The sequence below is a fragment of the Branchiostoma floridae genome, chromosome 9, assembly GCF_000003815.2.
Source record: "Branchiostoma floridae strain S238N-H82 chromosome 9, Bfl_VNyyK, whole genome shotgun sequence".
Taxonomy (NCBI): domain Eukaryota; kingdom Metazoa; phylum Chordata; class Leptocardii; order Amphioxiformes; family Branchiostomatidae; genus Branchiostoma; species Branchiostoma floridae.
In genome coordinates this window covers 12944033-12956608 of record NC_049987.1, presented here as the reverse complement: position 1 = coordinate 12956608, position 12576 = coordinate 12944033, and the positions used below count along the sequence as shown (strand labels likewise).

At 40.9% G+C, this 12576-nt stretch overlaps 3 protein-coding genes across 3 annotated transcripts in view; all 3 read left to right on the top strand.

The window, feature by feature from the left end:
• The window catches only part of LOC118423267, a 25871-nt gene extending 17454 nt beyond the window's left edge, over positions 1–8417 (top strand). Inside the window, exons 18-25 of the mRNA XM_035831349.1 lie at positions 880–1101; positions 1676–1819; positions 4103–4281; positions 4600–4692; positions 4850–5085; positions 5265–5753; positions 5974–6360; positions 6634–8417. Of these exons, the coding sequence (XP_035687242.1) occupies positions 880–1101; positions 1676–1819; positions 4103–4281; positions 4600–4692; positions 4850–5085; positions 5265–5753; positions 5974–6360; positions 6634–6833 (1950 nt within the window). The 3' untranslated portion in view covers positions 6834–8417. The remainder of the gene's footprint in view (positions 1–879; positions 1102–1675; positions 1820–4102; positions 4282–4599; positions 4693–4849; positions 5086–5264; positions 5754–5973; positions 6361–6633) is intronic.
• A 1387-nt stretch (positions 8418–9804) lies between these two features.
• LOC118422543 overlaps positions 9805–12576 on the top strand; it is a 10062-nt gene continuing 7290 nt past the window's right edge. The window contains exons 1-2 of the mRNA XM_035830174.1: positions 9805–9852; positions 10228–10345. Of these exons, the coding sequence (XP_035686067.1) occupies positions 10283–10345 (63 nt within the window). The 5' untranslated portion in view covers positions 9805–9852; positions 10228–10282. The remainder of the gene's footprint in view (positions 9853–10227; positions 10346–12576) is intronic.
• Positions 10748–12576, top strand: part of LOC118422541 — a 4745-nt gene continuing 2916 nt past the window's right edge. Inside the window, exons 1-4 of the mRNA XM_035830170.1 lie at positions 10748–10986; positions 11148–11366; positions 11526–11619; positions 12210–12336. Coding sequence (XP_035686063.1) covers positions 10815–10986; positions 11148–11366; positions 11526–11619; positions 12210–12336 — 612 coding nt within the window. The 5' untranslated portion in view covers positions 10748–10814. The remainder of the gene's footprint in view (positions 10987–11147; positions 11367–11525; positions 11620–12209; positions 12337–12576) is intronic.

Sequence of the window (12576 nt, the reverse complement as noted above, 5' to 3'; positions counted from 1 at the left end):
ATGATCGCTGTTGGCAATTTTCCTCCGATGTTTGCAAATCCGTACCCTTTGGACGGTGTTGGATGACGAGCAGTAACGTGTACACGCCTGTTCAAATTTATCGAGAAATGCACATTTCGTGATAAATAAAAAAGCAACAACACAACACCAGCAAAATGAAAAGTTACTAATCAAGATATAGTATAGAAATTTAACTCAGTCTGAGCAATCGGTACCAGGAGAGAATGTCGATATATTAATTTGCTGACTGTGAACTTCTTTTACGATCTTAGCTAAAAAGCGTCAGCGGTCCTCGGACAATATTGCCGACACCCGCGGCGCTGTCCAGCCCCTGTATTATTCACCAATTATCAACAAATACGTGAAATTGACGACTTACAAGTATCATGAAAATTTACAAAAGTAAACACTGCTCATTAACGAACAAAATATTTCGTGGGTGAAATGCCCGACCAAGGGGCGGGGCAGCTGGAACAAAGCCTTTTGTTTTGAGTCGGCGGGGTGCTGGGAGTAAACGCGTTTACAAACGACACGAGATTTTTAATTAGATAGCTACAGCTCATTAGCGCACGCGATTCAATCGCGATCAAATCGCGACTTGCACGACTTTTAATCGCGATTTGCACGACTTTTAATCGAGATTAAATCGCGTGTAAATCGCGTGGGACCGGACCATAAACGTAGTCGGTACTGTACTAACGAAAATCATTTCATCAGGGTGGTTGATCATAGGATATACATGTAGGAGTTTTCTTTTACACAACCAGTTGATGTCGCCTTAGCAGAGGTTTCGATGCCTGTCAGACATCTTCCTCAGAAGCTCTGGTCTTATAGAACATAAGTTATAAGGTAAAAAATGATGTCTGGTTGTTCCTTTAGGCTGAGAAGAGCTCGGGTTATATCCGCCTGGGCATCCCGCTGGAGAAACTGACGGAGTCGCCATCTCTCCACACCGTGTCGGTGGAGCTGGTCAGCAAGATGGCGGCTCACGAGGAGGCAGCGAATGACGTGACCCGCACCGTCGTCAAGCTGCTCAAGAAACCATCTAACCTTAAGAAGGTTTCCTTCAATGTCAGAGAGAAGGACAGCTACTTTTTACAAGTGAGTGGATGACATCAGTAGCTTCAGCTTGTTCATTTTAGATTATCCCATTCTTTTGTTCATGGTCTGCCGTGGTATGTATGTCATAGTCATACTGTGAGAATGATTTTATGTAGATGTGATTTTGGATTGTTTAAAGAAACAACAGTCAATGTGAAATGGACAAGAATGTTGCATAGTGTTGGATGCCAAAAGCAATTACATGTATATAGAAGGTAACAATATTCCCCTCAATTTATCAATCGTAGTTAAGTAGCATCAAATTTATTCCTCCTACCTGTCCAGCTACCTGCGTAGCGTGCGTAGTCCAGTGGTTAGCGGCCCTGCCTCTGGAACTAGAAGCCATGAGAACTAGAAGCTCACCCGACATGCACACTACAGGAAAGAGTTGAAGTGCTTAGGACAGGACGTTAAGCCACGGTCCACTGTTCATTGTGCTTGTCGACAAGAGCTAGGGGAATTTCCCCTGTAAATACTGTACAAAGCGTCTGTCCTCTCTGTCATGGCCAGTAGAAGTCTAGCTCTTCAGTGAGCTAAAGCTGGGTTGAGATCACTTTCCTTTTCGTCTGTGCAGGTGTTACCCGTGCTGCGAGCCATGCAGGTGAACAGCACCGTTGGTGACTTCTCCATCAACATGGGGCCCCAGCCCAGCACCAGGTACACACTCGCTGCCATCAAGGAAGTACTCACCTTCAACTCTGGGCTGACCTCACTCAGGGTAAGCACCAAAGAGATCGTTGTGGCTTCCTTTAAGGCCCTGACACCTTGAACATCACTTATAGGACTATTCCATGTCAAACAATGGAAGTCTGCTGTGAGACATGTGGAAAGCCCTGCAGAGGTCTAGCTGGCCTTGTTCACAGACAATGCGTCCGTAAACAGAGCATCCATCAGGATGAAAAGGACTGTGATGATGATGATGATTAAGTCTATTTTCATCATAATATGATGACCCCACTACAGTTTCATTTTCAAAAGTAAAGAATTGGCTGTTCCCCAGGAATTAGAATGGACTAGAAAGGCCGACATTTGCTTGGGTGCAAATACAGCATATTTCAGCCATACCCATTCCCACGCAACATTGGACTGTTCCAAGTCACCCCTGCGCAAAAATGCAATGTTTTAATGTAAGTTATCCCCCAAAGAGAACTAATATTGTGAATTGATTCCATGTCAAAACAGAGCTTGCCCAATATGCCCCGGGCCCATATGGAAGAATATAATCTTCCACAGGAGCGCCTATGCATAACTGATTGGTTTTTAGAATTGCGGCAGCTCCTATTTTTCTGAAGGTGAAAAAAAACGCATCTTCCATTCAGAAGATTTTCGTCATGAAATTACATGACGCCATTCAACAATTTCCACTTCGATAACTAGGTCTAAGTACCGTCATAATCTCCTTGTGATGTGGGTACATGTATTATTGCAGTGAACTTTTTTTAAGCAAGTAGGGCATACGTTTTAATAATTGTCAGTTGCAGGTACTGTGTAGTAGGAGTGTTTGTTTTTTTTCAAGCTGAAAACTTCAATCTTCTTCTTGTTTTGTATGAGCCATTACATAAATGGAGACGTCTCGAAATTTTACAAGAATTTTACCACTCTGTCGCTTCATTTCTTTTCTGAAAGATCCCAGGACCAACAAGTTAATTTGATTTTGCTTTATCTATATGTTTCATTTTCCTTCGAATTCTTTGTTGTGTATATGCCCCTGCATACCACTGTTAAATTGTTTTACTTTTTATTCAATCAGCCATCGGACGTAATCTTGTCTGAGTGTTATAATTCCTGCTCGTAGCGTGCGAGACCTGGAGGATAGGTGTTTCTACTTTGTTCGGGGGTTTCTTTTCGGAGGTCAGTGGTGATACTCTGGTACTGAGAGTGTTTTATTGGGCTCAAACTCTGGCAGTTTAAAGTTACTTACAATTTGAATGTACAAAGTTTACGTCAAAAAAGAACAACAACAACACTAGAAGTACCTACATTTGTTCGGGAAAAATACATGCATTCTCGCCACTGTCAAACTTACGTATCAAAACTAAACGCAAGCCGTCCAATTTTCCCTGCCGAATCTGCCGAAAATGATTGATAGTGCCATGCGGAATGTTGGTAAATTCATCGACACTAACGTTAACGTTCATTGCACGCGTACCGTCCGCTACCGCTCAAATGACCCTGTCTGAACTCCAAATCCTCGCAAACTACAATTTCAAACCGGGCACAGGGTACCATATGGCCACTGTAAGGCTATAATATGCATCTGTTTGTGTATATACGGGATTGCAAGGCCCCGCTTATGAATATTAACTAGCATTCGCCTTTGTCGTCGCTGATTGGCTGGCGTCCATAAAGTAATTATCTCTCGCTCTCCCCAGACCGCTGGCACCTGGCACGTGTGGGCTCTGGGGTCACTGGAGTTCACGGCAGGAAGCCGAAAGAAAACCAATTTCCCCTCAGAAAAGCGCTGAAATTAAGCATTTTAAAGTAGTTTATGTCCAAAATTTTACTTGGATCATTTTACCAACTATCTAATGCCTATCTACACCAAATTTAAGGTCATTCCATTGTAATTCAAGGGTACAGGGGGCCACAATATACCGTTTTGGTCAAAATATGACCTTTAAACTTCAATAAAATCATTTTAGAGGCAGATATGAAAAAAATGAGAAAAAAGCACCTTGGTATTGACCCACTCTACCCTTGTGCCAAATTTCAGGTCATTCGGTCACGGAACGACGGAGATGAATCGCTTTGAAGATTTGACAGGAGAAAGAAAGAAAGAAAGAAAGAAAGAAACATTACGAATACAATATATTTCACCATACCATATATGGTATGGCTGAAATATAAATATCCCTTCAAATGGTGACATCATAATGATGCTTAGTTTGCTTTGAAACTTATAAGTGTTACAGGGAAGGTGAGGATGGAAATGTTAACACTTTAGACAGCTACTATCCTAGCAATAACTCTTCATCAGAGATCTGTTGAATCCCATTGACAGGTGAAGTTCCACAGCCCGGCCCCTGTGAACTCAGATGACCTGACGGAGGTGTTAACTGCTGTGGAGAACAGTGACCTGCGAGCGTTCACACTGGACATGGGCTGTGGCTGGTCCACTGACCCGCTGGACCCTCCTGTACTGGCACTGGCTGACCTACTGGCTAACAATAGCACCCTCAGGTAAAGTATTCACAGCACATTAACTGTTTTCTCTGTGTTACATTCACTATTAACAAGGAATATGTCTGTTACAGTAACAAATTTTTTGACTACGTGTACATGTATTCATCTCAGGAAACATGACTTAGTCATTTGCTCCGAATTTGGCAGAGAAAATGTTATTATGACATTTAAGTCATTTAAGTCACCTCTGTTGTCAAACTAATGTTGTTTTCTTGAACATTGTATGATATGTGGCACATTTCTATTAAGCTAGTGTGTTATGCCATAGTAGTTAAAGATACAAATACATAAGTATCTTATGTTGTTTCACCACAGAAAACTGTACGTGAAGGTGGACTGTCCCTGGTCTCCCCAGGCCATCTCTAATGACACCATCGCCCTACTGTGTGCTGCTCTATATGCTAACAGGTGGGTGCCACTTGTTCAAACACATTGTCCAAAATAGCCTTACACTTTGTTTACATTGTTTACCACAGAACTGTTCTGTCATTTCAAGCAACATTGGTTCAAATGAGCATACATCTTGCAGTTTTATATAAGCTTTTGTTGTGTCATCTTTAAACAGCACTGTCAAAGAGCTGCACATCTCAGGGATCTACACTGCCGAGGACAACGGGCCCAAAATCATCCAGGCCCTCCTCAAGCACAAAGGGTCAAAGTTCACTATCGACATGCCCTACTGGTGGAACGCGTACTGCAAAGTGGCTGCAGACTACTGTGAGGGGATCGTGATGGAGCATTACTTTGACAAGGATGATGATGAAGGAAGTGAGAAGAAGAAGAAAAAGAAGAAGAAGGAAGGTAATACAGTATTGATAAACATGTCCTGGCCTTAGGACAGATCACACATGTTAAACACTGTGTGCTTTAGCTTACAATTGACAGGACAAATAATGCTTTTTTTGGGTAAGCTGTAGCTGGTACAACAAAAACAAATTCAAGCACTTAATATCTGACTTTTGACTTTTCTCCAATAACAGGTACAGAGAAGACACCTGCGACACCTAAAAAGGAAGGAAAGACAGCAGCAGATAGCAAAGAAGCAATGGATGGAACCAGTGACACAGAAACAAAAACAGCAGCAGAGAGTGAAATAATAAGCATAGAATCTGAGAGTTCAGAAGAAAATACTGACGAAGAAGACGTCCCATTGTCAAAAACAGCAGCAAGTAGCACAGTGGCAAAATTAATGTTAGACAACTCAACAGCAAATAAGCCATCCGACGACGACAAGACAGACATGGCCAAATTGTGCCCAGAACTCAGCAAGTCGTTGACAAAGAAAACTAAATCTCCAGAAAAGCCAACAGGAGAGGAAGATAAAGATTCAAGACATGACACAAACATCAAGGAAGGATCCACAAAACAAAGGGAAGGAGAAAGCACAAAGAGGGAGGATGGAAGCAAGACATCCAGTGGCAGTGTAGATGAGGAAGTCCCATCTTGCAGTGGGCACAGCAATGGTCAGGGTAAGTCAGGCAGTGTTTTATTTACATAAGACCTACAGTTTTGTTTCGTTTTAAAGTATTGCTATGTTTTGGGCATATTCGTACATATTCCAATTGTATGTCATTAGGAACTAATAATTTGGTTACAGAGTAGACAGTAAGGAAGCTTAATTTTCAGATACCAGTCTCACAATGTTTTAAGATAAGCAAATCATTTCAATGACACATTGTTAAATCTCAGGTAAAGGGAAATCACCAGCCAGCCCTAAGCCATCAGTGTCCAGCTACCCCACCCCAGTCTCCACACGTAGGACCACTGCAGCTGCCCTCATCCAGGCTGGAGATGACCTCCCCGAATTTCTCAACCAGTTTCCTGAGTACCAGAATGCCAGGATGATCCGCAGTGGCCGGATCATGGTCAACACGGAGGTGGACTGTCTCGGAAGCACAGGATACGGCTCTGGGTTTCTCAGTGATACATTCAAATTAACAGAAGCTGGAAGGAAGAAGTTGGAACTGATAAAGACTCGTGAAGCCAAGAACACAGTAGCAGTTCGAGAGACACTGTTTTGCAGTGGGAAGACCAACTGCCAACGAGAGTGTGGTGGTATAGGAGACTGTGTTAGAGGTAAAGGTCATGTTCTTTGCATATTCAACATTTGTGTGACTGTTGTCCGTGATGCTAGTATGTTAGAAAATCATTTACCTTGAAACTTGCAGATCACTCAAACACCATGGAGAACAAATAGAGGGTGAAACCAAAGTAGCAATGAAAGCATAATTTTTATTAATTTATTTACTTGTTGCATCAGGCATTGTGTTAATACAGAGCTACTATAAATGTAGGCATCTGTGTGGATCAAAAGTTTTTAGAAAGCGTTTTTTTTTTTCCATTTTGTAGGCTGCAACAAGGATTCGACTCGAGGCCACCGCTGTTCGTTCCGAGTGAAGCTGCACATGTACATGGACATGCTGAACTTCTGGGAGGTGACAGTAGAGGGGGAACACCTGCCCTCCTCCACAGGGCAGCAGTGGATCCCGTACAACAAGCACGCACACATGTATGTCAAAAATGGGGTGTGGTCCACACTGGATCAGTGATAGCAGAAATCTTGGTCAAAGTCCTGTTGTCCTGAAGTCAGCTGGATGGAAAGGAGAAGACACAGGATGATTCCATGCCAAGAGTGTGGCCACAGTGTGCTGCAGACACGTGTTAAAGGCTGGGCCCACCTAGCAACAAGTTGACCACACCTAGATATGTCAACCCGATGGTCAGTAATGTCTGATACATAGGAAACATTACAAAGCAAGTCTATATCACCGTTTTTGTGAATCCCTGTTGTACAGCTATGCTGTATACATGTAGTGCAATAGGCTGCAATTCTGGTTGTGTAATATAGGGGAAGCACAAAGGGATTTCTATTAATGATTCCAGCATAGGCACATTCTTCAGCTGTTTCAGTCTGTATGTTTACATATACATGTACTTTGGATGTTATTTTGATGATATGAAATTATTCAGTGTATAGAAATTGTCCCTTGTCAATGCTCTTACTATAGCTGAATCACAATTTCCTATTGTACCATAGCTATTTCCTATTGTACCGTACCATGCATGTATTAAGATGTCCTCAAGGTTGGCACAATATGTAGTGTTTAATTTACTCCACTTCAGGTGCAAATGTCTCCTTGTTTTATTCAAGTTAACATTGTTTACTGGAAGGTCCCACCTTTGCTTCATGGTTTTCATAGAAGCTCACTTTGTTCATGAATTCAGAAGAAATTTTAAGAAAGAAAACACACAGTTACTATCACAGGGGAAGTCTTTTTACAGAATTTCCCAAAAGGAGTAACTTACATGATGTAGTAGCTTTCATACATTGAACTGTTCTAAATGTTATTTATTGGGGAAATGTAAAATTGCTTTGAAAAAAAAGTGAATTTTCACTGAACTGACTGACTGACAATGTCATTACAGCTTTAGATCTGGGTAACATTATTTTTACCAAAAAGGACAGATTGAGGCAATAATGTACATAAACCTTTTTTTGTAAATATTGTACCTACCAGATGTATATAGCATTTACAAATTATACAAGTCAGCAAAGAAGGTACAGGATTGTAGCTGTATAAACCGTTTCTAGTGGTCAGAAAGTCTGGTAATGTTGCAGAGACTGGAACATTGATACAACCTAAATGGTATTATATTCTCAATTCGTTACTCTTGTAGTTGTCCCAATCTTTTGGGATGTTTTAAGTTGATGTAAATTGATGATTTGTATCATAGATTTTCATAAGTTCGAATGCCAATTGAACTGTGTAACAGTAGGTCACATATGATTCAAAGATTTGGAACCAGGAAATTCAGAACCTGTTCGTTATCATTGTAGGCCTTTACAACAATGAATATGTAAAAGTTAATCCATTTATTTTATTCTTTTGCAGTAGCTTTATAAGATATAGCACTGTAGTCACTCCTTGTAAAGACGTAGTTGTACATTATATAATTTGTGAACATGTTTACTAGGGAAGAGGTTGTAAAGAATATTCTGACACCAAACAAGTATTTGGATCATCTGATCTTGACTTTTCATGTCACCTTCACAGGAAGTGTCTTTTTGGATGACCAGGGGTATTATGGAAAAGGGAGTTTGTGCATAACAATAAACCTACATTTTGAGAAGATTTGTTTGTGCTGTGGTTCATGGTATCCCATGTCAGTCAGATGTTAGACTGATCTCATTGAAGAGAAGATTGGGAAAAAGAAAACATGTCTCCATAGTTTACACACAGATATGCAGTCCATTGAATGCTGATTTGGATTGAAAAGTAAGCAGTACGTACAAGGACATTATAGACTGACTGCCAATAAAAACAGCAAAAATCAAGACACATGTGGTCCATTTCCAGGACAGATACACCGTTGAAGGAAGACTTTTCAACTTTTATACTTGCACAGTCAAACCTGTCTATAGCGGCCACTCAAGGGACCGGACAAATGTGGCCACTATAAACAAGTGGCCTCTGTATAGAGGTGGCAACTTGTAGATAAAATACCCGAAGAGACCAACAAAAAGTGGCCACTATGGACAGGTGGCCCCTCTGTAGAGGTGGCCCCTAATACAGGTTTGACTGTAGTTGCAAAACTACATTCACGCATCTAAATCTGTTCATAACAACATGATAAATGGCAGAAATACGTCTTCCAGTGAGTGTAAACTTGTCATTATTGACTTGAGTGACCTTGGGAGCTTCCAGAGGTTGTCATTTACAGTTCTAGTCAGTGTGGCCTTATTGTATTCTCCAAACAGAGGTTACTTACGGTCAAGGTGATAGGTGTAGCCTTATTCAGGCTCCCTTATTGGCACTTTTAAAATAACAAAAACATCCATCACAAAGCCCGTGTTGAAAGCACAGCTCATGGTGAAACGTGTGCATTACTAGTTTAGATTTATAGGTGGCGCATTTGATCCATGGTCAAGGATAACATTTTTAAACGAATGCATATAACACTATTTATTTACGACTGCTAACGTTAGGTGACGCTTTTGATCCACGCTGTGTCGTCGACTTTTTCACTGCGATACGTTTGCAGTATCCATCCACGGAGAGAAATTAACAAGGGGCGTTTTGTGTGAAAAAGTACAATTCATACCTTAGAAATGTTCGGTGATTATTGTATTCACACAGAGTCTACAGTGGTGGACAAGTTACATTCACCTGGTAACGAGAACTGCTTATAGTTATGCAGATTAACATCACATCACCAAACGTTTCACAGTCACAACCTGGTTGTTATTGCTCCGCGTATTCGTGTTGAAGAAAACAGGAATGCCCACGGACGGCCACTGCAACGAAACACAACAATGTGCTCTCATATCATATACAAATAAACTATCAACTATACCTTGGCAATAAGCTAAAGTAAACACTTTGTCAATGTACATTTCGTAAAAAAAATCAGTATGATGATGCGTCTAATGTAATATTTGCTCAATTCCCAACACACAGCCTGCAGGTTCATTCCTCCCTACGTTCGATCGAGATGTTTGTTCTGGTTGCCATGGACACAAGTTCTCTGGTTCTACACACACACAAAAGTTTCCTGTTCGAGAAGCAGGTGGGAAATTTTCTCTTTACTGTTTAGGTGAAGAATTTAGCAAAAAAAGCCCAGAAAAGTTACAAGTCTCGGTCATATCTTACCCGTAAGAGTTGGTCACCTGTTAGGAAGGCAGTTTGAGCGCCCAAAGTGGCGGTATGACGAAGCTTGTTATGTCATTTGGTTCACAGAGGTCACCTAAACTACCAAGGTCACTCAAAGTCAATAAGGACAAGTTTACACTCATTGGAATACGCATTTCTGCCATTTATGTGTTGTTATGAACATTTTGAAATGCATACATGTAGTTTTGCTGTCTACGAAGCAAGTGACAATTTCAATTTTGACCTATTTCACGTTTTTCTATCGACTTTTCCGATCTGATGACTTTGTCAGGACTGAGAGTTCGAAAACGACAACTTTGTCTACCGAACTTGCGACCAGGTTGGACATGGCGATGATGTCGACCTCAGTGCGAAAAACGCCGAAGGAATCAAAGAGAGAAGAGTGGAAGGTAAGTTAGTCATCTGTATGGACAGTATTTTCAAAAGCCAACAGTCATTCTTTCTGACTTGAACTCAATGACCTTCATGATCATACGAGCAATCGCTGTTATTGTTTACATCCGGGGTATTCGGCGCACGAGCGCTGACTGGTAGGCAAAAAGCGTTAGGAGATCAGATTACTAATTAGCATACCGGCGCGGAAGCAGATCGTACTGTTTACGCGAATTTGCGCATTTTCAGCCACGTTTTTATCGCATCCATGGGATTTTTTCAGATTTTGTATTTTTTTCACTACTTCTTAGTCTTTTTTTTTTTTTTTCTTGTGTAATATTTTGGGAGAAAACGACCCTTGCCCTCTTGACTTCCGTCATGTGTTTCCGGTTGTTTTGATTTTCCCGCCGTACGGGCTTTCTGTCATCCGTTCCGGGCTGTTATATTTCTGTTCCTAATGTGGTTTAATTAATACGTTTAATCAATATGAGTTCTTCAAACAGCTACATTAGCTCTTTGGAGCCTAATGACCGAACCAGGTATTTTGAGAAATTAATGGTAAGTGTCGAAGACGCCGGCGATAGTTCAAACCCGGAAGTGACTGGTTCGGCGGTGACTGGTGACGGTGTACGCCTACCTGACCCATACAGTCTGACAGGTGAGGATCATGTGTACATGTGTTTCTAGATTTTGATAAGGTAGATTTTTGTGTCAGATAAAGGTTACAAAAACATGAGTACGTGTAAATGTGTTTGTTGCTAATCTCTAGAAATTCTGGCTACGTAACGTTATGTTTATTATCATTTGTATGTTATACAGGTTGGAAGGATGATTTGAGCCGCTGGCCAGATACGGACTATGGGTGCATCTACACCTACCTAATCGAGGCTCCAGGTCCGTTTAACGGAGAAGCCATGAAAGCCTATAAATCCCTGGAGGCGTACAATCTCTTTATAAGTGGCCATGTGAGGGAGTGCAGGTACCACCCTATTGGAAAAAATGTGAAGGTCTGCTTCCTTAAGGCCAAGGTTGTGCCAGGTGGGTGTTGGAGTGCATTGGAACAATATTTCTACTTACATGTACCTGTAGTGAGAACTCTTGAAGATGAAGAATGAGATGCGTGATTAGTATTTAACTGTCAGATACGTTTTTATATTTACTGTATTATCTTTTTTTTCTGTTACATTTGTGTTTCAGGACAGAGAGTAACAGAGACTCCTCACAACCCATGGGTGTGTTTGACCAAAAAAGAGGGTTATGTCATGGCAGCTCACTGCACTTGTATGGCAGGGTAGGTAATATAACTGCATTGACCATCATATCCAAAAAGTCACATTTTTATCTAACAGTGTTCTCGTCAGATGAGGTCCATGGCAAGAAACAGTTTTAGAAATAATGAAAGTCAAACTAGTACTCACCTGTAAATGTTCCTCCGTATATTTCCAGGGAGGAGCGACCATGCAGTTTGTATGTGGCAAGATAACTGTCTTAATTTTTTTCCTTGGTTCATGTTCTTGTGCTTGATGGTTTCCAGTTGTATTTGTACCTGTTGCAAATGCATTTCTTCTTGTTGATGTTCTTGTTGCAGGTTTTACTTGTTGATGTGTTTCGTTTTCTAGGTAATTTGGAGTTATCAACAGTTCCTGAGAGTGAGTATACTAACACATATCATCATGTAGATGTAGATAATGCTAAAAGAAATGTGTATATAGTAGAAATATTCAAATATCACAGAGACTTCCATAATGAGAAGATAAGGCAAATCTTTCATTGTACTGTGAAGCTGGCCAACTTATCCGTTCCTTTTACCATTAACTCTAAAATTGCTCCTGACTATAGTACCTATAATGTATACTCATTTTTTGTTATATTTCAATGTAGATTGGGAGAGGTCTGCAGCCATGTGGCTGCACTGCTGTTCGCAGTGGAGGCCTCCAGGTCTCTTCAGGAAAAACGGACGTCATGCACCAGCAGAAAGGCCGTGTGGAACAAATATTACAAAGATAAGGTCTGTTCATATTTGGGCATTATAATTGAGTAGAATTTTTTTCAATGTCTACAATTTTTTTGCCTAAGTAGACTGTTATAACTTACATTAATGAATGGATTTCTTTGCTTCTACAAAATCATGTGGCATTTACATGTATCCAATTCACAATATATAGCACTACACTATAGATTTACAGCAATATAGTAGATGTTCCTAGCCTGGAGTCCAGCCTTGTTGTGCTTTAGTCCACTCCCAACG